The sequence below is a fragment of the Sitophilus oryzae genome, unplaced genomic scaffold (assembly GCF_002938485.1).
Source record: "Sitophilus oryzae breed Bouriz unplaced genomic scaffold, Soryzae_2.0 scaffold_85_pilon_pilon, whole genome shotgun sequence".
Lineage (NCBI taxonomy): Eukaryota > Metazoa > Arthropoda > Insecta > Coleoptera > Curculionidae > Sitophilus > Sitophilus oryzae.
In genome coordinates, this window is record NW_022147483.1 from 3979734 (window position 1) to 4004297 (window position 24564).

General features: G+C 33.5%; 1 protein-coding gene across 1 annotated transcript in view; it reads left to right on the forward strand.

The window, feature by feature from the left end:
* LOC115890197 (epithelial discoidin domain-containing receptor 1-like) overlaps window positions 1–24564 on the forward strand; it is a 189530-nt gene that overhangs the window by 115119 nt on the left and 49847 nt on the right. Inside the window, exons 11-14 of the mRNA XM_030910358.1 lie at window positions 11569–11632; window positions 15574–15676; window positions 17124–17465; window positions 22541–22720. Coding sequence (XP_030766218.1) covers window positions 11569–11632; window positions 15574–15676; window positions 17124–17465; window positions 22541–22720 — 689 coding nt within the window. The remainder of the gene's footprint in view (window positions 1–11568; window positions 11633–15573; window positions 15677–17123; window positions 17466–22540; window positions 22721–24564) is intronic.

Here is a 24564-nt window from a genome sequence, read left to right on the forward strand (position 1 = left end):
GAAATTGTTTGCTTAAACTTCACTCTTTTGGGTGATGATGAATGTCGCCATTCCATGGACTGTTGTTTCGATTCTGGTGTGACGTAGGCCACCCATGTTTCGTCACCAGTAACAATTTTGCCTAAAAAATCTTCACCTTCATTGTAGTACTGCTCAAGGAAAGTCAATGCACTGCCTAAACGTTGGGTTTTGTGCAAATCCGTCAACATTTTCGGAACCCAACGTGAACACAATTTCCGGTAATTCAGTTCTCGGTCACAATGCGATACAAAACACTACGAGAACATTGAGGAAAGTAGTCGCACAATGATGAAATTGTAAAGCGTCTGTTTTCTTTCACCTTTTCGTCCACTTTCTGCACCAAATCTTCATTAACGACCGAAGGACGCCCACTCCGTTCTTCATCATGCACATTTGTGCGGCCATCTTTAAATGCTCTCACCCATTTCTTTACCATTCCATCACTCATAATGTTTTGTTCGTAAACTTCACAGATCTCACGATGAATATCGATCGGTTTTACGCCTTTAGCACTAAGAAATCGTATGACAGCCCGTACTTCACAATCGGCGTGGCTCACGATTGTCGGAGGCATCTTAAACACTCAATAAACAACGTATACAATGAAGAATCAGACATTACTGGCGTCTGTGCATAGACAAGAGATAGGTAACCAGCGCGCATGCGCGGAATGCCGACCGTAGCGCTGCGGCGGCGGAATCGCAAAACGGTACTTACTTAAAAAACATGCCTCGTATATCTACTGTGTTTCACAACATCTGGGTCTAGATAATATTATATATTTCTCCAAACAAATAACCCTATAATTTATTTTTTTAATAAACTTTCTAGATCAAAAAATAAACAAGTTAAAGCCTGTTAAAAGTCAGGCAAAATAAAACACGTTTATTAATTAAAATATTTTATTTTAAATAAGTAAACGGTTTTACAAGGGATTATGTTTGTATGTTCGTTATAATTCAGAGTTGGAATCGGCTTAAATTCTGCAGCAGACAAAGGAACAACAAAGCGGTGAAAAAATGAACACAGACTTAAAAAAACAAGACCTGCAAAAAATCTGGCAGGCTTTAAATAAAAGGATTATTATTTAGACAGATTTGTCGGTTTTGCCAGCGAAACTTTTCGGTCGGGGGCACGGAGAAAATTTCAGACAGGGGCTTAAAACTTTTTGGTGTTTTAAAAACGTCAATTAAGATATTTAATAAAGAAAAATAGAATAGAATAGATATAAATAAAGAAGGTTTGAAAATGGCATGTCGTAATGTTGGAGACATATTTTTTAATGCTAAATTTATGGCGTTGATTTATCCACGTAAGTATACAGGGTGTCCCAGGCCGAGCGTGCATTAGAAGTTTCTAGAGAACCACAATATCTAAATCGGAGATTTTTCGCATCTCATTGTTTCACAACGAGATCTATCGATTAAAATATTTTCAATATGGCGGCACTTCCGGAAATACCGGAAGTTGACAGAAACTTTCTTATTTTAAATGGCTGCCTCCATTTTGTATTATATACCTAAATTCTATGTAAAATTTTATGAATATTGATATTAAACGCTCTATACCTAGTGTTTAAGAAAAAAAAAATTAGGACGAAAAAAACTGTCTGTCAAAAAAATGTGTATAGCCTAAAAGTCAAATTTAGTGATTACCACAGCCACTATGACATAAAGAGAAGACATGTGGCTATCTATTTCAAAAATTAAATTGTTCAAATGTCATATAATAAATTTAAGTAGACTTCAACACTAACCTCGAACTGCTGAGTGTAACTACCATGAACTTCAAATATGCTATAACTCGTTAAACTTAAGTGACTCTAACTTAACTATGAGACTAGACTGCAAATAATACTACTAAAAATGTTTAAGCAATTTATTAAAATATTCAAAGTTAATATTTAAAGAAATGGAAATGAATAAACGTTGAAAAGTAGAATAAAATTTAAATCAAGAAAACTAACTAAAAGTATGACGTCATAATCCTCCTTATTTAAACTAAGTACAATATCTTGGGTGGATTACAAATATCAAACTAAATCTAAACTAAAATTGTACAGTCTTACTCTATTCGATTGTACTTGAAAACTTCCTCCGGCTGAGCTACGGTGTATAGCTACAGGGTGTCTCACAGCAGCTCGGTGTACTGTCACTGGAGCCCACGGATGTCAGCACACGTACGGATGCCGGTAGGACCTCAAAAGGTGAACATAAAGACCCTAAATCATATTGGTTGTCTTAGAAAAGAGCCTCAATTATAGAACAAGGACTAGCACAACGTGTAGGAGTTAATAAAGGTAATAAGAAGGACTAATGAAATCTGAACTTTACCTCAACGAGGGTTTATGATGTCCAACGGGTACCTCTACACGGACAACAGGAACGGATTGAATTCTGGACTGTTCTGTACTACGGTCTGGATCGGTCTTCTTGCTCTACAATTACGAACAACCAAATAAGACTTAAGAAAGATAACACTCAACTAATCTTTCTACACCACGTGGGCGTGGAAAAGTCGAAAACCAGTCAACAATGCGAATAAAAATCAGTTGAGCATTGACTTAGAATAGGCAGAAGAATTATAGCATACCTTGGAACTATTCGGGGACTTCTTGGGCACGTGGAATCGGAATATCGGTCGGAAAATTTGGCTATTTTAATCCCATTGCGGAAATTGGTCGGCGGTCCATATAAATCAACAAAATCCAACCACGTCTGTGACCAAATGTGTTTCGGAAGCCTTAATCCTTCTTTATGAAGACCTGCTATTCACCAACAGGGAATGCTTCATGAAACGGCAGCCAGTTCTTCACGAGGACATTCGGTGGGTACACAAGAAGTGATGCAAGGATTCGATTTCCTTCACAAAATCAGATTTCAACCGGAAATCTCCCTCCAGGATATAGATAGAGAACTATATATCTTGACTAGTCCAACTCACAAAAGGCATAAATAAAAAACGATGTTCTAGAATATTTTCTCCTCAGCCATATTCCATATCCGGTCAATGAACGAACTTAACTCAGAAATTCCACAATTAAAATGAACGAATTGCACACTGCGATCCACATCAAAAATTAACAATTTAACTACGAAATTTTATCTGATAATTATAAAATTTCAATAACCAAAACAAAGGATTAAAAAATCCAAAAACATCTGATTTGATCTGACAGTGACAAGTGACGGAGGTGATGATCAAAGATATAGAGAGATGGACAAAAATTCTAATGCTGGGCCAGTGACAATATTGTGGAGCTGAAGCCAGTATAATATCGCGGTGTATATTCGGTTGCATAATGGTAAAATACTAAATAAAATAATATTTAACAATAAAATTATAGTAAACATGATGCAAAAATAATAGTTATTTGCGATAATTTATGAGCTAGCACACAGAGGTCGTTGCGAGGAAATTTGACTGTTACATAGTTTGAAAACGTATGTTTTTCTTGATTTTATCTAGCTTCCTTTGACATTAAGTGTCAAACAGTCAGACAATTTATTTCCATCTGTCAGAAAACAAATTATTTGAATTTCTTATATTATAAATACTGCCTGCCTTAAGAGTTTAAAAAGTGGATTTATAAAAATATATCTCGTATTTCCGTTCCTTAGTGATATATTATAATAGTTGATATTATTAATAAGTGTATCGAAAAAACAGCTCAAAGTTGGCTTCAAGTGACCTGCCAGATCCATTGTTTTACATTACTTGCCGTTTAAAGTCATAGGCTACTGGTTAAAATCAAGGAAAATATTCGTTTTAAAACTAAATCTTAAATAACTTACAATACAAACGATTTATTTTAAGTATAGGAACATGTATAGTTAAAAAGTAACGAATTGAAAAGCCTTTTCACTAGTGAAAGAAAAAAACTGGGTTTTCTTTTGAAAAAAATAATTTATGGTAATTTTTTAATCACCCAATTCCATGACAGCTGCGGCCATTATTATATGACATTCGACCTATTTAATTTTTGAAATAGATAGCCACATTTAGGCTATACATATATTTTTGACAGGCAGTTTTTTTCGTCCAAAATTTTAAAATATTTTTTTTTCTCAAAAACGGTTAATATTAGGTATAGAGTGTTTAATATAAAAAATCAGAAAATTTCACAGATAATTTAAATATGTAATAAAAAATAGGGCAATCATTTAAAATAAGAAAGTTCCTGCCAACTCCCGGTATTTCCGGAAGTGCCGCCATATTGAAAATATTTTTAATCGATAGATCTCGTTGTGTAACAATGATGTGCAAAAAATCTCCGATCTAGATATTGCAGTTTCCTAGAAATTTCGAATGCACGCTCAGCTTGGGACTGAATTTAATATAGAGGGTATTAAATTCAGTAAGAAATAAAATTATCTATGTACCACGTTAATTATTCGAATTTTTAGAATTATTTTTAACAACAAATTAACACTTTCCTTATAGCATATTGTGTTCTAACGACGTCTTCGTTCGTTCGACACAAATTATTTCAATTTCCTCCCTCTTTCTCATTCACAAAAGACGCTGGGCAATTAGGCGACCGACGCCGTGTACGAAGCGTCGGTCGCTCGTGATAACGAACACACACCAGCGTTGCGACGCTTTAACCTGGTCGTGGCGCTATCTAAACGGCGGTGCGTCCGGCCACTATATTCCGGGGCGCCGGAAATTAACACGGGCGGCCAGGGGCGCCGATAAACGGTGGACGGGGGGTTATTGTGTTTAAGATGGCCGTATTTCGGGCTGGAATGGGCAAGCTAAGGGTGTTTGGTGTCGGTTTTTTCTTTTGTAGTTATTCTTTAAAGTGGTTTATAAAAGTGTGGAGATTGTGTTTGAAACTTTTGATTGAATATCGATGCACATAAGTGTCTAAAAGTGTTTTTTTTTATCTCTAAATGGTATTTTTTTTTGACACAACTTGTTCATTTTTAGGGTTCCATACCCCAAAAGAAAAAAATCGTAAGCTTTAAGGTTGATTCTCACTATACCTTCCGTTTCCGTTCCATATCCATTCCATATCTGTTCCGTATTTTTGATTACATTCACGCTATATGTATGCTTCCGTTTCGTATCAGTTCCATACTTATTATTATACAATTGATATCATTACGAAGTTAAGTTTTTTTTTTAAATTTTTATCTTTTGAAAAAGGTAATAGTTTTCATTAAGAGGTGAAAGAATAAATAAATATCGGCTAAATGTTCACAGAATTGGTAATTTGAACTTGACAACGCTGTTTTTGATACGCTTCAGTCCTTCCGCCAAAAAAACGTATGGAAGAAAAGGATATGGATTGGAAGGGAAACAAAATGTATGGTGTGCATTGTTCTCTATTCATTTACATAATATAATATTTTATGGAAACGGAAGGTAGCTGATACGGAAGGTATAGTGAGAATCAACCTTTATAGTCTTTGTTGCCCGTCTGTCTGTCTGTCAAGACCCTTTATCTCGGGAATGCGTGGAGATATCGAGTTGAAATTAAAACCATACATTTAGGTCTACAGTCCCTTAAAGCTGAGAAAAATTCAAACTTCTGAGTTAACGTAAAAAAAGATACAACCGTTTATGCCGCAAAAAACGTAAATTTCGACACTCTCAAGAGATTCAAAATTTATTACAGTATTTTCCGTTGACTTAGAACTATGACATTTTCAAGTGATGCCATATTATACCGTATGATCGAATAAAAACGGCGTCAGAGATGGTTATGAAATGAAGATTGCTGTCATTTTATATGTAAAATTATATGGGAAATGTGTCATCGATCGTCATTTCATAGCCATCGTTGACGCCGCCACAGTGTGAAATTTTGACGTTCCAAATGGAATTAATTCGATTTACCAACTTTATCCCAGGTCCTAAGTTAATGTAAAATTTATTCAAGGAATGTCCATTCATCAATAAAAAAACATATGTTTATTTTTAAAATCAAGCTTATCATTTAAAAATGCTCATTACTTTATCTTTCGGACAAAACGATAAAATCATCTAAAATATCTAGCCCATTTGGTCAAATTTTGCAGGCGTTTTAGTGAGAAGCGTTTACTTTCACGGAATAACTACATTGATATTATTTTTATATTAGGCCTTCGTGGTAAGATATAATTTTTAAAAATATATCTGCTATATAGTTTGACTCAAAAGAAATGTTAAAGAAGTACCTGCAGTTACCTATGAAAAATTGTAATTCAGCTACTTCAAATATGTTTTTGTTACATAATACCACGATATTTTGTCATTTCTTATAAGCCCACTTATTATAGCATACGACATAAAAAAATTAGCTGCGTTTAGGTGCGCTTTAGCTATACATATATATTTTTTAAGATGCCTGCGCGTTTCACTCGGCAGGATGTATATGAGATTTGGACTTCTAACACTCCAAAGAAGCGGCAAAGCGCTGTGGTGAATTTTATATTGAAACGCTTTGTTTCTCTTATCAAGAGCTGTCAAAGAAAATAAGTAAGTAAGAGTTTCTAACCTAACCATGACGTTTTGTCAGAAAATCGAGAACAAATGGAAAAAGGCAAATAGGCATAAACATATCTTCTAATCTAAAAATTCTGATTGGTTAAGAGGAGATTTTCGATTAAAAAGAAATTATTAAAGGGTACTAAAATGAAAGAAAAACATCAAATACAGTCTCTTTGTGCGGTGCGGTTCGTCGAGAAATCAACAATTGATTATTTTATTTTCTTTGATTGTCTGATTTTCTCCGATTTAGGTAGTTTTTCCAAATCGGTTTGACCCACAAAAATTTTATAGTGTATTTTGCTTGTATATAGTACTTTCTTATTTGCCTTTCTTATAGATTATGTATTTTGGTTCGGCAACGCCACATTTTGTAGAATTTTAGACACTCCGTATATTAAACTCCGTAGTTACTAACCTCAAAACTATTCTCTAATCAACAAAAATTTTTATTAAAAAATTTTATGAACCACTGATAATATAGTAAAAAAGTTTCCCATATGTACTAAACATTATGAGAGACCATGTATATGCCTTCTACGATTATTTGGGTGCATGATCTACCTTGCCTTGATAAAATTTCTTATATAAAAACGAAAAAGACTAATATTTCATTAAAAGAGTCGCTGAAATATTTTTTTCCAGCTACACCCCGTAAATTTCACACTGTGCGCCGTTTTTATTCGATCATACGGTACTACAAGTATAGGGAAAAATTTGAAAACTGTATATTAGTAATTAAATCATAAAAACAACAGTCTTTATTTAAAGTATGTAATCAATCACCGAGGTTAAGCAACGGTATGCGCGGTCATAATAATCGTATGGGTGACCAAGTCTTTTTGTAGATCTTTTATTAATTTATACAGAAGCGAAAAATTTGACAGCCGAATATTTTTAATTAAATAAAAAAAAACAGAATATGTACCTACAAATTTCTACTGAACCCTCTGTGGGCAAGTACGACTCGCACTTGTCCGTTTTTTTAGGCTCTAAATCGTCTCCTCTTCTCTATAAATACATTAAAATCAGAGAAAAAATCAATCGCAGCTTAAAAATCAATCGCTTATAAAATGCTTCAATGGACCACAAAATTACATTCGCAACAAAATTGCAACTCTTTATCACAGTCCTAGATTACAAAATCATAATCGCAACAAAATCGTAAATCGCAGTAAAATCGCAACTATAGTAATATTGGTTGCCTAAATTAAAACTCGCAAATAGAAAAAATCGCAGTCGCAGTTTCCTATGAGAGCCAATCGCAGTTTCCGATTTGTTGCTAATCTCTACTAAATAGATTCTAGGTCCTTTTTGAAACTGTTTTTTTTAATCATTTTAACTTAATATCCCAAATACATTTGCAGAGAAAAAATAAATTATAGATTTTTTGACATTGAATCAATTCCTATGTATGTAGGCACCAAACAGTCCTATTCCTAAAAAAACATCGTAACTCTTCAATTGGTCCATCAATTTGACTGTACTGCCGTTTTAACGAAAAACGTCTTAATTACAATTGAAATTCAAGTGTGTAATTAAAATGATAAAGGTCGCAAGTCAACTCAATGCGAAACAAAAACGTCTTCCCTTGCGCAATTTTTAGAGTTAAAATGAAATTTAGTTTTACTTTAACTATAAATTTGACGGTTATATTATATAAAATTGACCCCTTTTCAAAAATATAAATAAACAAAAACTTAACTTGTTCAACGATAAGGAGATTTTCGTTAACATAGCAGTGTAGATTTCAGTCGTTTTCTGTAATGACTGAGATATTGTTAATTATTTAAGTTACCTTGTTTGTCGATTTTAGGTTATTATTGGGTTTAACACAGTATTGTCTTAAAGTAAAGTATTTTCTGTAATTGCGAAGTTTATGAAAAAAAAATACATCGATTGGTTTCACCAGCATTTTTCTAACAGAAAATCGGTTATTTTGAAGTTGGAATAGCTATAGATTAGGGTGGGCCAAAAAAATCGACTATTTTTTCACTTTATACTCTGAAAAACAGGTTGGTAGACACCTCAAAAAAATTTTCTCCAAGTATGAGCTCTTAATTTTAATAAGAAGGTCCTCCGCCTTTCAGTTTTCTATTTTTTCCTTATAATTAGAAAGAAAAATTCATATCTCGGTATCTACTCTTTGAAAAAATATCTTGTCCCACATATAGGTAGTCCCATACGTAGGAAATTGAATTCTTTACAAAAAGATCTCTTACAATTTTTTTGTAAACCCCACTGTTCGAAAGTTATTAACGGTTGAAGTTTGATTATTTTAAAGCAGATTTCTTTATTCTTATGAATTTTATAACTCGTTAACAAAAAAATCATTCAAGATTTCATAAATGACATATTTTATGTCATTTCATTATCTACGATCGCGGCATATTTAATAGACTTTCACTCGGTGCAGTATATTACTGGCCGAAAACTAATTACAGCTAATGGGAGAAATTGAAATTTTAAATCCGATTTTATATATGACGCGGGGTTTAATGGAATTTTAATCGGTTTCGCACTAGTTACAAGTTGGCAATTTATTTTATCGCGGCCGGCTTGATTTACTAATAACCCGTATTTGCTACGTTAAATTTGTGTCTGTGATAAAAGTTGCGCTGAATTGTAAAATGAAGCCAGTGATTATTATTAGGTAAATCTTTTCGATGAATGGGATTTAAAACGCATTAAATGTATTTATTTTTATTTAATGTAGTTAGAAAATAAATTAAATTTGAATTTTTAAAGAAGTGTTAATCATATATTGGACAGTTATGTAGAATTTGAAATATTTAGATATATGGCGTCAAATCTTATCCCAAAACGTTGTTTCGAGGCTTTGAATAAAAAATGTTGCATTTTTACTCCTACCTAAATAAAACAATAAACTTTTTTGCAAATGTCACAAAAGTATTAATTTTTGTGACGTGATTGATAATATAAAAAAGTCGTTTTAACGCCTAGGCATAAAAGTAAAGTACTTTTACGCCTAAGCTAAAAACTTAGAAACCTATTACACCAGATTTGTCTCCTGATGCACCAACAAGATGCGCCTAAGTTCGCCAAACTTAATGTTAAACATATCGGAAATTGTGTTCCCAGACAACATATCATTACAAATGGTGAGCATAAACGTGAATGGCGAGGGGCTTCCACCCTCAATGTAAAAAAGATTAAACCCACTCACTCTCAACCTAATCTTTGGTACCCTAAATTTGATGCTATTAATCAGACCACAGTCAGCATATTTTAAATTATTAAGAATGTTATATATATAAAGATGACAGCATGTGTCCTTCTCCTAGAGGCCAGCGAAGTTAAATGAAATGTTTCCAACATTGATCTGTAAGAGATCATTGTTGGATACATGTTGTTTCTTTTAATGTAAATATAACGAAGGAAACGTTTTTGAACCTTCTCAATCTCGTTACTGTGAGTGTAACAATTGGGAGACCAGATATTTGACGCATATTCAAGATGCGGTCTTACAAGAGAGGTATAAAGCCTTGTAGTTGATTGTATATCGAAATCTTTACTATTACGCGTAACAAAACCAAGAATCCTATATGCCTTGTTAATCAGGTAGTTGTAATGATTGTTAAATTTAAAATTGTCCTGAAAAATCACTCCTAGGTCTTTAACTTCCCTACACCTCACAACCTTACAATTTCCAATGTAGTAGTCTTCAATGACTGTATTGATCCTCCGGGAAAAAGAAACAACACACTTTTTAATATTAACAAGCATCTTGTTCTCCTTAAACCAGTCTAGAGCCAAGTTCAAATCAGTTTGGAGAGCCCTAGTATCATCAATATTATTAATTGGTTTAAATAATTTAAAATCATCCGCAAACAACAACCCCAAAGACACCCTCAGACTCTCAGGCAAATCATTAATAAAGATTAAAAACAAAAGAGGGCCCAATATACTACCCTGGGGTACCCTGGAGGTGGCAACATATTGATTGGAATAAACATTTCCTATCTTAACTCTTTGAACTCTCGAAGTTAAGTATGAAGTTAAAAACCACAGCGACTCACCTGATAACCCGAGATCTGCCAGTTTTTCAATCATAACACAAAAATTCACCTTATCATAAGCATTTGCACAGTCGGTATATATGACATCAAGTTGCTGTTTGTTTGATATTGCCTTCGATGCATGTTCAGAGAACACACATAGGTTTGTAACTGTTGACCTTCCCGGCAGGAAACCATGTTGATATTTTGAAATTCTATCAGATATGAATGAGTGTATGTAGTTATAATTCTTTCAAATATTTTAGCCAGGCTATTTAGTAAGCTAATAGGTCGATAATCGTGAACATTCTCCCTCTTTCCCTTTTTAAATATAGGTGTTACAGTGGCTTCTTTAAGTTTGTCAGGAAAATATCCCTGTTTCAGAGCTAAATTAAAAATATGTTTAAGAGGGGCGACCAGAAAACTAGCACATCCCTTATATATATAAGGAGGTATATTATCAGGACCAGTTGTTTTTTTAGGCTTTAAGGTCTTTATGCTGAACAGAATGTCATCATCGGAGACCTGAGGGAAACCAAAGCCGCTCTCATAACGACAAAATATAAATAAATAAAGCTATCATTTAGTTGTCAGTTTTGAGTCAATCTTTTTTAATTCTCTTTTGTGTCGATTGCTGATTGAATTGGAGCCAGAAATGGCTCAAAACGAAATAAGTAAATTACCAACAGATATTCAGGCTGACGCGACAAACGCCATATCCAAACTATCCATTTAAATCCCGAATGACTTATGAAAAGGAATACAAACATTTTCAAAAATGGAAGCAATTAAAAAACGTGCGAGAAGAAATAAAGTTTTGAACCTATCCTCGCTGTTAAAGTATCATTTAATCTACCTTTGCGGTTACTAAGTTTTAAGTACTATTTTATCTAACATTTTTGATAGATATAAGGCAATTTTAACAGTTGCTATGGAAAACATGATTTTTTGTGTCTCAGTCAAACATACAGCTTCGCCACAAAGAGTATCATTTTTAATACTAATAAAACAATATACTATTTTTTTAATTCAAGTTTCTTGTGGTCTGTTTCAGAGTAACAAGGATGACCTGTACAAAGACTACGCCCAACAGCTGTCGCTCGGCGAGGACTACCCAGGTAACGTTTCAGTTAATTTAGGTTAACCCGCGGTTAATTTAACCGGCGGTTGTCGTTCCCTAGCTGTTTCCACGTTGTTCATAATGGTCCCTCGATACCGTCGAGGTCGGATTTGCATAATTCGCTCACTTAATTGGCGGTGCTGGTTTTAATTCGGACTTATCACGCACCGATTAAATCATATCGATTTTCGATTTTCACCTCGAAATTGTACCGTTTTAATTAAGGCTTAAACAGGAAAAATATGAGCTAATCGGATAAAATGCAAATAATAAAGTTGTCCAAAGAAAATAACTGTTCACCAAGGTGAGAATCTCATAAAAACTTATTTTATTTTTTCCTATTTTCATTTATTTTTTTATTTTAATTTTTTTCTATTTTCATTTATTTTTTTATTTTATTTTTTTCCTATTTTCATTTATTTTTTTTTGCTATTTTCATTTATTTTTTTATTTTACTATTTATTTTTATTTTTTTTCCTTATTTTGCAATATACTGTAGAATACGGTGTTTTATGGTTAGTGATTGGTACTGATGTCAAACAAATTATCTATCGAAGAATTTTAGTAAACTGCCCATCCAACAAAGATTTTTCTACATATTTTCATTTTTATGATTTAGTGTTAGTAGATTATTATTATTTGATAATCCACAGCCACCTAGATTTTATCAAATAATAAAGATAGACTGACGCAAAATCATAAAAATGAAAATATCTATGAAAATCTTTGTCTAAGGGGTAGGCAACCTTAATAGTTTTTTGAAGATATGTCAATTCTCCATTGAATATTGAAATAATATACTGGGTGTTCCATTTAAAATAAAGGAGTAACTTGTTTTTAAATGTGACCAATGTCGAAAAATAATTTTGTCTCACCCTGTATAGCTTTTCGGGTAGAATTTTAATTTAATTTAACATACAACGGTTATTTTAACTAAATATCAAGTTGTACAGGGTAAATTACAATTTAAGTAGGTGTTATTATAAAAACTTAATTATTAATATAAAAACAATACGTAATCAACACTCTTTCACAGGTGTAATGATTATGATCAAAATAAAATTACTGGAAAAGCGAGAATTTCTGTAAATCATTACTTACTGTCTTCTTCAAAAGCAAATATCTCTAACAAAAATAATGCTATTATCACGAACCAAAAAAACAAATTATTGAAAAAAGATTCAACTTAAAGGTAAAGTCGTTTCTAAATTCCTTGCTTTGGTTAGCCATTCCACACTTCCACAGGGTGTTTCGAACTTTCACCAAAATATCAAAATTTCACTTTAATTTTTAATTTATAATGAAGGTTAAAAATTCAAATAATTTAGCTACAAACTGGTTAAAAAATTATCAAAATTGGCCCACTAGAACAAAATATATTGTAATTTTAAAATACTTGAACATTTTAAGGTGTTCTGTTTTTTTCCTGCTGGTCATTGTATTATTAATAATAAAACTGCAACTATTTGAGTAGCTAAATTTACGGTGTTAACTGCAAAATTTAATGCAATTCTCTTCAGAACTCGAGCGTCCATAAATACTGGCTCACTATTCTCAGGCCTGCAATATTTTAATCACATTCTGCTCAGCTTTGCGAAAAAGCCAGCACTGAATGGGGCCCGAATCTGGCTAATCCGCCTCGCTAATCTCCTAAATTAACTAACAGCTAACTTAACCGAATGATACATGCCCGCCCGAGGATAATTCGTTCTTTGTTTATGTGGAGCGGCTGGGAGAAAATACCGCCTAACTGCACCACTGTAGACGCTTGGCGGGGTTTGGGAATTTAAATTTATTAACAACTTGTTCCGGAACTACGAATAATTGTTTCAGATGAAGTTATTTTCTAAAATTTTCGAGAAAAAAATCTTAAGCTGCATTCACAACCTCAAAATTAGTGGAATAAATTAGTGGTTACAAGTCCACAAATGACGCTATGTTTTCACTCCTTAATAAAGTTTACTCCAGCCTAAATAACCATCATTTTACAGCAACAATTTTCTGTGATTTTTCTAAGGCGTTCGACTGTGTAAATCATAAGATCCTAATTAATAAACTGCAGCACTATGGGTTCAGGGGAACATCTCTCGAATGGTTTAAGTCGTATCTGAGCAACAGAAGTCAACTTGTGAGGGTGGATACCACGTTGTCTTCTAGCAAGCCAATAGAATGTGGGTACCACAAGGCTCAGTACTAGGTCCTATTTTGTTTCTTCTTTTATTAACGACATTGCTAACATAAACATCAGTGGCAAATATGTCTTTTAGCGGACGACACTAGCTTTACTTGGAGCAACAAGGACGTCACGGCACTTCATAGGATTATATCAAATGACTTAATCACCATTAAATCTTGGTGCGATCCGCACCTCCTGAGTCTCAACATTTCTAAAACTAAAGCTTTGTCGTATAAAAACTCGCTGCATCCTTTTATACTTAATAACACCACCACTGACGTCGTAAAATCTGTAAAATTCTTAGGGCTTGTTGTAGACAATTCTCTGAAATGGGACATGCATATCGAAGCTTTGTCGAAAAAATTAAGCTCTGCCTGTTTTGCATTAAGGTCTGTTTCTAAGGAGCTTAACTTGTCAGTAGTTAGAACTGTTTATTATGCACTTTTTGAGTCGCACCTCAGGTATGCCCTTCCATTCTGGGGTACGTGTTGTGCGACTCAATTTGACCGCATTTTCAAGCTCCAGAAGAGAGCTGTTCGATATTCACTGCTAAACAGCAGAGCTCATTGCCAGGACTTTTTTAAAAAATTAAAAATATTAACTCTTCCTTCCTTATTTATATTTGAATCCGTTTGCCTAATACGTAAGCATGTATCAACTTCTCAAGAAAGGCCATCTCACACTTATCCACTCAGGAACGCGGAGCAAGATCTTTATCTACCTACCCCACGCTCAGAGTTAGTTAAAAGTTCAATATTATACAACTCGAAAAAAATGCACAGTCACCTGCCATTTGAAATCAAATCCATAACATAATTTTCTTCATTTCGTAAAGCACTGAACTCTTATTTACTAGACAAGGCTTTCTACGCCGTAAATGAATTATATTTTGATAATCGAATTTGCTCTTGTAAACACTGGTCTAATGTTTGCTATTGCTATATTTACCAATGACACCGAAATAAAATTATTTAGAGGTCATTGATATTTACTATAAACTAACTAAATATTTTTGAATATTATTTTTATTTTTTTTGTTCTTTGGCATTTTAACATTTATAAATGTTTATTTTAAACAATAAGACTGACAATATTATTTGAATAATGTTTTGTATTATCTTTTGTTTGTTTGTTTGTGTACCTTGTTTGTTTACTTTGTTTGTTTACTTTACCTTTGTCTACAAATTATAAAATTTTTTGACAATAAAGGCATTTATTTATTTATTTATTTATTCAATTAGCGTGGAAGTTTGTTGCTTTAATTTTAATGTAAGAATTCAGAACGTCAAAATTAGTGGTAGGCATTTTCAATTAGTAGAAAAAGTTATCAAATTTTTAACTTTTCCACTAATTATACTTCAAAATTTGCGAGAAATGTCATTTTGGCCTTTGATTATCTTCCGTCGAGAGAAATTGTGGGTCGAAATCAAAAGTTGATTGTTTTATAAGCTAAATATTAGGTTTGCTCTATGAATAAAACTGACTAACGCAAAATTTTGCTAGGATATTCTATTAATTTTAATTGTGTTTTTTAAACATTGTGAATGATAGTAAACTAAAAAGTATAAAGTGTAATTGAAACCACTAATTTATTCTACTAATTGCGAGGTAAAAAATTAGTGGTTTCAATTAGCGTAGATGCTTGTTCCTCTAATTTTAATATAAGGATTCAGAACGGCAAAATTAGCGATAGTACTTTTCAATTAGTAGAAAAAATTAACAAACTCTTTAGGTTGTTTTTGAATCGTTGCCATTTTTTATAGATGTTCCAGATTTGGTATCGAAGGAATTTGTAGTTGAGGAGGTACAGAAACCTCCACCTGTGCCACCGCCTCCGCATCATTACTATTCCCATGACGCTAACAGGTAATACATAATATTCTTATGTTTAAATATTTTTTAGATTTTGTTTCTAGATATTATACTTTAAATCGAGCTATTTACTGTATTATGTACAAATAAACGATCTCTTCAGCTATATGAGTAAAACTACAACTACTAAGTTGTAGCTCGGAAGAAGTAATATAACAGAAGAGGACACACTGTTTTTGATGCTCCACGTTGGGCGCCAAAAATATATGTGTGATGTTATTTGTTAACTTTTCGCCGGTGAGGGTAGTTTTAGTTTGTCAAAATTTTAGACAATAAGCATAAGCAGCATATAATGCAAATATAAATAAGTAAAAAAGATCGTATAAATGCATGTCCTAACATACTTAATTTCAGAGATACAGGGTGAAGTTAAATTTTTATTTCGATTTTTTTCAAATAATTTCTGAAGTAACATCACTATTTGGATAAAAAATTGGTGTCTGGGCGTTTTTTGACATGAGAAATTTGATTTTGATGTCAATAGGACTCCTACTTGTAGAGGGAGCCACCTACATATTTTTAACTGGATTGAAGAGTAATAATTTTTCGTCCGTATCTGTATAAAACTACTGAGTAAAAAAATATACATTTACGACGTTTTTAACGTAAAAAAGATCTCTTAATAAAAATCGCTAGGAGTAATGGTTCTCGAGATATTTGGATTTGAAATTATCAATACCTGTCATCATTGACATAAATTAAACATCTTGACTAAATAGTTATTAGACTGAAAATTTGAAATGTTTTTGTGCCAAAAGCTCAACAGAAACTGTCTTATCATCATTTTTTTCAAGAAAAATTTATGATTAATTTAAAAAATAAGAATTTTCAAAATTTATTATTTCAGTCAAATAACTATCTATTCAACGTGTTTATTTTTTTGTCATTAATGACATGTATTGACTATTTCCGTTCTAAATATCTTGAGAACGGTTGCTCTTAACGATTTTTACCGAGAGACATTTTTTACGTAAAAAGTCACGGAAATGTATGTGTTTTTACTCAGTAGTTTTATACAGGTACAGACAAAAAGTTATTACTCTTCAAAACCCATCATGTAGGTGGTGCCCTTTACTTTTTTTTTAGGAGTCATATTGACATCAAAATCAAATTTGTTATGTCAAAAAACTCCCAAACACCAATATTTATGTTACTTCAGAAATTATTTGAAAGAAATCAAAATAAATATGAAAATTCTACACCCTGTATCTCCGAAACTAAGCATTTTAGGACATAAATTTACACGAACTTTTTTACTTATTTTTATCTGCAAAATACCCTGCCGAAGTAATAATACTGCCGGAATACATTCAGACCACCCTGTATATCGTAGAAGTCATACATAAGACACTCGATTACCTCCAAACCTAAACGTTTTCCACTCTCTCACGTACCACCACCCCCTTTTTTTACCTAAACCAATTTTCTTTCTTACTTTCAGCACCTCCGCCGCGCTGCCTGTGTCCGCGGCACGCCGTCACCTAACTCTTCCCCTGGGAACCCCCCGAAACGACCTCCCGGACGAGGACCGGACCACGTCGCCGATGGCCACGATCGCGCGCGACCGTCTCAAGGCGATCGAGAAAATCGGACGCGGCACTTACGGGGACGTGCACTTGTGCCAACTGATGACCGGCACTGGTGGGGAGGGAACGTGTTCCACGTCGTCGGGGGTGAGGAATGGTGATGTGGTTAAGGGGGAGGGAGAGGAGGAGGAGGAGGATGGGAGGGTGTGTGTGGTGTATTCGTTGGAGAGGATGGAGTATTTTGAGGAGTTTAAGAGGTGAGTGTTTATTTATTATATTACTATATTACTATAACTTGGTAATATTTGAGGGGTAGTTTAATCTCGTTGGAATTTGACTTTTGAAAAATCCGTTTGCCAAAAATAAGCTTTTTACGTCAAGCAATTTAAGGAGAATCGTGGTTAATCAATTACCCAACTTTTTGCAACACCCTGTAGGATTTTTTAAAAAAAATCAAAATATGTTAATAAACAAAATAAATTATGCGTGTACAAGCGTTTTCCCGAAAGACTAACCATTTTTTAAATAACAAATATTGTAATATTTATACAAATATACAAATATACAAATACACAAATATACAAATATACAAATACTTTATTGCCGACAAAATGATCTTCCCGATCACAAAGCAACGTCACAGAACAGAGTATATTATCCCATTACAGAGTATATTATCTTAGAACATTAAAACATAGTAATAAACACACAAAAATAACAATAATAAAAATTCAACAATATTCAGACAAAGGACATGATTAAAATTCAAAGTTAAAGCTATAAAAACCGCGTGTGTGTAAAAATTCCAACACCGACCCCCTAAAGTGGTAATCGCTACCTACAGCCCTAATATTTGCTGGGAGCATTTCAAAGGCCTTGACAGCCCTGTAGCCTGGGCCCCTCCGAAAAAAAGACGAGCTATGCAGAGGTATGCTTAAATCATCCCGCCCCCTGGTAATCCGTTCCATATCTGGACCATAGTGACTCGAGTTCGTAGCAAAAAGGGCGGAATGCTTTTTAACCAACATCACCAGGGACAGAAAATATAAAGAGGGCACAGTCAGGACATGAATTTTTGCAAAATATGGCCTACAAGATGTCCTCGGATGCAAGCCGAACATACACCCATTCTCTTTTGGGCCCTGAAGATCTGCTCTGCTAGAGCCGAAGATCCCCAAAACATAACGCAATACATAATTAAGGATTGTGAAGTGGCGATGTAAAGAGTTCGAATGGTGTCCAGAGACAATTGGTCCCTTAATCTTCGTATTATCGCGCAGTTACTGTTTAATTTAGAAGTCAAAATATCTATGTGTTTTGTCCAGTGAAGCGTAGGATCAATGTAGACACCGAGAAACTTTACATAATCGGCCAGTGGTATAGACTTGTTATCACAGCTGACATACAAGGACTCGTTGTCTCTGGTTTTACCAAAAGTAAGAAGTCCGGTCTTGGAAGTGTTCAATTGTAGGCTATTTTTCCTACACCACTCCCGCATCGCCCCCACTGTCTGCGAAGAAGCCCCAGAGAGCCCCCGCAAAACTTGGTCTGTCAACACCAGAGAGGTGTCGTCTGCATATTGGCAAACCAGCCCCGAAACAAACTCCCCATGAAGATCATTCACATACAGTAGGAACAAAAGCGGTCCCAATATAGAGCCCTGTGGAACTCCCTGGCTTACTGTGACGGACTGAGAGAAGTATTTTGACTTTTCATGAGTGACACAAATTAGTTGTTGACGATCAGATAAATACGATTCCGAGCAACCGCGCGGCAACTCCCCCTTATTCCATATATATTCAACTTATTTAACAGGACGCCATGATTCAAGGTGTTGAAAGCCTTGGATAAATCAAAGAATATACCTGCTACCTTCTCACCTCTGTCGACCCTTTCAATAATAAAATTCAGCACATTATATATTGCCAGGTGGCATGACTTTTTTGGCCTAAACCCATATTGAGTATCCGATAATATACTATTTCGATCCAAAAAAGATGCAAGTCTATCACAAAGAGCCCTCTCAAACACTTTTGAAAAAGATGACAGAAGTGACACTGGACGGTAATTGTTTAAGCAGTTTAAGCAGAATCGTGATTACTCAGTGGTGGGAAACACCCTGTATAAATTTATAAAAAATCTTAAAATATGTAAAACAACAAAATAAAATACACGTGTTTAAGAATTTTTCCGAAAAACTCACCGGTTTTTAAATAAAAAATATTCTAATATTTCAGGGGTGGTTTCACCCCCTTAGAATTTGAGTTTCGAAACATCCCTTCGTATCGAACCTCTGCACCCTAAAGTCAATCCGTTTTTCAAAAATCAGTTTTTTACGTCAAGCGCTTTAAGCAGGATCGTAATTAATCAATGACCAGATTTTTCGAAACACCCTGTATATATTTTTAAAAAATCTTAAAATATGTAAAAAAACAAAATAAAATATACGCGTTTAAGCGTTTTTTCGGAAACTTGACCGTTTTTTAAATAAAAAAATATTGTAATATTTGAGGGGTGGTTTCACCCCCTTGGAATTGGAATTTCGAAAAATCCCTTCTTATCGAACCTCAACACCCTAGAATCAACCTGTATGCTAAGATTGAGCTTCTTACGTTGAGTGGTTTGAGCAGGATCGTGATTAATCAGTGAGTCAGTCACTTAAGGATTTTATATATTCGTATAGATTGTTACTACCCCTCCTAGACTTAATTTCTAGATGCGTCATTGAATAGAATTAAGGATAGAATGATAAAATCTAAGTTAGTTTAGTTTTTACACACTTGTGTACACTTATTGAGGATACGCCACTGGATGTACGACAAAATACCCAATTTTCCAATTCCCTTAAACACAAACAGGCGATATTTTAACGAAAACTCCGAATTTCATCTCCCTATCCAATCACCGATAGCGTTAAAATTTGTCCGATCCCCCGCTCAAAAATCTCTCTCCAGCCACTCGTTCCTCTACATATTTACAATCCTCACGAGCACAGAGTACATTCCGCAGCTGGTATCAGCTCCGTCAATCGCGGCGTAAAATCACAGAAAAGTAATTTCCAAAGAAACACTGGATGAGATCGGTTAAATTTTAGCGTCAAACGTAAAATTTTAGAGCTCCGGAACGGTCTATAGAGTTGGAGCAATGATAAGGATCTGGAATCGTAACGAAAACACATCCAGTCGGATTAGAGATGCATTTAAATTCCAGAGTATTAAAGTGAATGGAATCGCTTAATCTGGCACGATGAAGCTAGAATTTATTATGGGGACGAGACTAAAAAATAAAAGACTTGATAGTGATGGCAACAGTGTACAAATCAGAAATTAAAATGTTAAAATTGTAATTGGAGGATTTTAAGTAACAAGAACAGTTGTAAAAAATGTCTATACCTATTAGTACGAGAGCTAGCAACGTCGGAAAATCAAGTATTTTAAGACGTCTGGCTCTTTGATATATCTTTTACTATGCTCTCTAGAACAGCATGCGGCCCGTCTGGCTGCCGGTAAACAGTGCGTTCCCTACTGCGCATGGAAAGAAGATCCTATATTCTTATTAGTCCTTTAAATTCTAGTATTGAATATAAATCGAACATGTCTCCATAGCGCAGTGCGTAGAGTTTCCGACCACGAACCGATGATTCAGAGTTCGAATCCGGGTCAGGGCAAATACTTTTTTATTTTATTTTTGTTTATGTTCTGATAGTAAAGTATTAAATATTTGGTTTTTTTTAATTACCAGAATTATTTAATACTTTACTATCAGAATATAAACGAAAATAAAATAAAAAAATGTTTGGCCCTGACCCGGATTCGAACTCTGAATCATCGGTTCGCGGTCAGAAACTCTACGCACTGTGCTATGGAGACATATTCGATTTATTTTCAATATTAGAATTTATAGGACTAAATTAATAAAAAATATAGGATCTTCTTCCGATGCGCAGTAGTGAACGCAAGGGGTATCGGCAGCCAGACGGGCCGCATGCTCTTCCAGAGAGCATAGTAAAAGATATATCAAAGAGCCAGATGTCTTAAAATACTTTCTCAAAAACGTTGCTAGCTCTGAGACTATATGTGGCGGATTCATCTCTCCAAAAAAAATCCTATTTGATATTCCTCCACTGCAAGAAAATCTACAAAATAAAATAATTATTTTTTGTAAACACTGCTGCATTAAAGAACGTCAACGGTTTTTGTAGACCTATCTGTTTAAAAAAAAACTTAAGTGACCTCGAATAGTCGCATTTAAATATTTTAAATAGTGTTTTCTTTATTCTTTGTATTTTTTTGCTTCCGACGACGGAAAGAGATAAACTTTCCGAAACGTTAAGCATTTTTTTTGTTCTTTAGGCAAATTTGGTTATCAGTATACCTAATGTAGATTTTCTTGCAGTGGTGAAATACCCATATAGAATTTTTTTGGAAGAACCGTTATGAAAATTAAATATACCGGGTGCATCTCGAAAGTGCCCTATAACCTTTTTATTTTTTCAGATAAAAAAACGAGATTTGGGATGCTAATATATAACATAAATTAGGATTGATTGACGAATTCAATTGTTTTTGGTCACTTCCTGTTACACCGGAAATTACTACAACTTTTGATTTTTAAATGGTTCCATCGGCAAATTTTCACTTTATTCGATAGAAAATGACACTCTGAATAGAATGACATATTATATGTCAAGTGTTGACATTACTGCTTTAAAAAAATCGTATTTTAATTTTCAATCTAGAGTGCCATGGCTGTGTTAAAAACACTAATTGGTAATCAAGGAGCCTTGGAATAATAGTTTTGATCGTCTGATGTTTTTCGTGTCTTGTCCTGGCCGGTTAAAAGATGACCAAGTCGTATTTTTAAAAATATCTCAATTTTTTCAAATGGAACAAGGGTGGCTCATTAGCATATTTGGAAAAAGCAGTTTTATACGCATAATTTGATAGGACATACATGGTATTTTGATTCAAATTGTCGAAAACGTCAAAAGTCGAGATATACCGAGGGTGTCATTTAAAAACAAAAAGTTGTAATTATTTCCGGTGAAACAGGAAGTGACCAAAAACAATTGAATACGCCAATTAATCCTAATTTATATCACATACTAACATACCAAATCTCGTTTTTTTTTACCTGAAAAAATAAAAAAGTTATAGGGGTGAGCCACTTTTGAGACGCACCCGAGATAGAAAAAATTTGAAAAAAAAATTTTTGAAATACAACGTGTGTATTTTGACTGATTATTTAATTTAATTTTTTATTCGTTGATAATATTTAGTGTAATTTTTGTTCCAATTAATTTTTTTAATCTAGTATTTTTGAAACGTTTCAGGGAATCAAAATCTCTGGCAAAATTAAGAGACGTAAATTTTGCCGTTCTACTAGGAGCTTCCTTGCACAATTCACCTTTTTATATGGTAAGGGAGTACACCTATTATGGAGATCTATGCCAGTTCCTTCAAGATCACGTTGCTCAATCCACGACGATAGTCAGTAATGCGAAAACATTAAGGTAAACAGTAAGAAATAATCGAATAATGTAACATTTTCTTTAATAAAATTTTTCAAAAGTGTTATATTCTATCAAGCGGGATTTACGCTGTATCACTTTTGACGTACCGATCTAAAGTGAATCACTCAAAGTAAAATCATCCGTTGTGTTCATCCTTGTTTACGAACAAAAACTATGACTTGAAGGTCCATTTTTAGGGTTCCATACCTCAAAAAGGAAAAACGGAAGCGTAATATCCCTGTGCTATCAGGATTTAGTATGTTTCGTTCGAGAAGAGATGCCAATATTATAATGACGAATAATGATGAATAGTTTAATATTTTTAATAAGTTTAAAACAAATTAAAGTTCAAAACTACCAATAGTTAAAACAAAAAACTACATATATGTTACTGGTAATTGTGAAGTGAACTAAAAAATAAAGACGGGGTTGTTTACACTTTTTACTGGATAAATTATCGGATCGAGGAACGATTTTTTCATTAAAATTCATCTTTATTGTACTTTTTGGATAAAACAAAAATTAGGTTTAATCCATGGTGTAATTATGGTACCCGGTGGCGTAGAAGTACAGGCTCTCGTCTACCAATCTGAAGGTTGTGGGTTCGAATCCTACACCCGGCATTTCATCAGGCGACTATTTTTATTAAAAATAAAAATAGTTTGGGACCTAGGTCGACTCAGCTTTAAATGAGTACTTGGGATTCACAATCCTGAAGTAATAATAGGCGGTTGAAGCGTAGTGTTAGCCACATTACCTTCCTTGTATACCGAACGGCTCTAGCATGGCAAGCTGTACCTTGCTGCTCCCAAGGCGTCAAATGCTATATACGAGAGCTATTATTATTATAGTCTATAAAATGAATAACTTTGAATTTTGACCGTTATTTCCACCAACATGGCAAATACAAAATCCCTCGGTCAAAAAAGTTACTGATATTCTTTAAATTGAGTGCCTGAACTAGCCTGAACGAATCAGATAGGTAACTCTTTTTACTTTCGTGAAATAGAAAAGGAAAATAATAAAACAAGTGACAATTCTTCCTCTTCTTGCAAAAATCAACACGAAATGACATAATTGACAAAGTAAAAAATGTCATCAGCTTTTGACATTTCTAAATATTAGACCAATGCCGTCTCTATTAGAACAGCCACGGGCAGAGATTTATGACGTCACGCTAGTTAGATAATACGGATTAATAAATATGTTGGAGAATACATGGAAACATAATTATTCCTCGTATTTTTGGTTTGTATTTTAAAAATGATATAGTTTACATGAAATATACATAATATACAGTTAATAAATACAATATAATATATACCTATTTATTATAATAAATACTTTGGCTAATAAACATGAACCATACAAATGCAGCAAATGTTTTACAACATACAAATAATGAATAGGTGGTACATAAGATAATGGGTAAAATGTAAAATATATTTTAAATTTTGGGGATCGAAAATCGATCTAATTTAACAAAAAACATTCAATATCTACTAATAGATCTCTAAACTCTCTCTTATTTGCATTCACAAAATTTATTTATATATTATGTTTACTACAATTAATAAACTAATATAAACTTGTCAAAAGATGACCACATATTTTTTTAAATTATTATTCTTAACACAAAAACTATCTACATTGACTATGGAGTACGATTTCAGTCATATTGTAAAACATTTGCTGCATTTGTATGGTTCATAGTTTATCTGCCAGATTATTTTTTAATATAAAAAATAGGTATATATATATATATATATATATATATATATATATATATATATATATTGTATTTATTAACTGTATATTATGTATATTTCATGTAAACTATATCA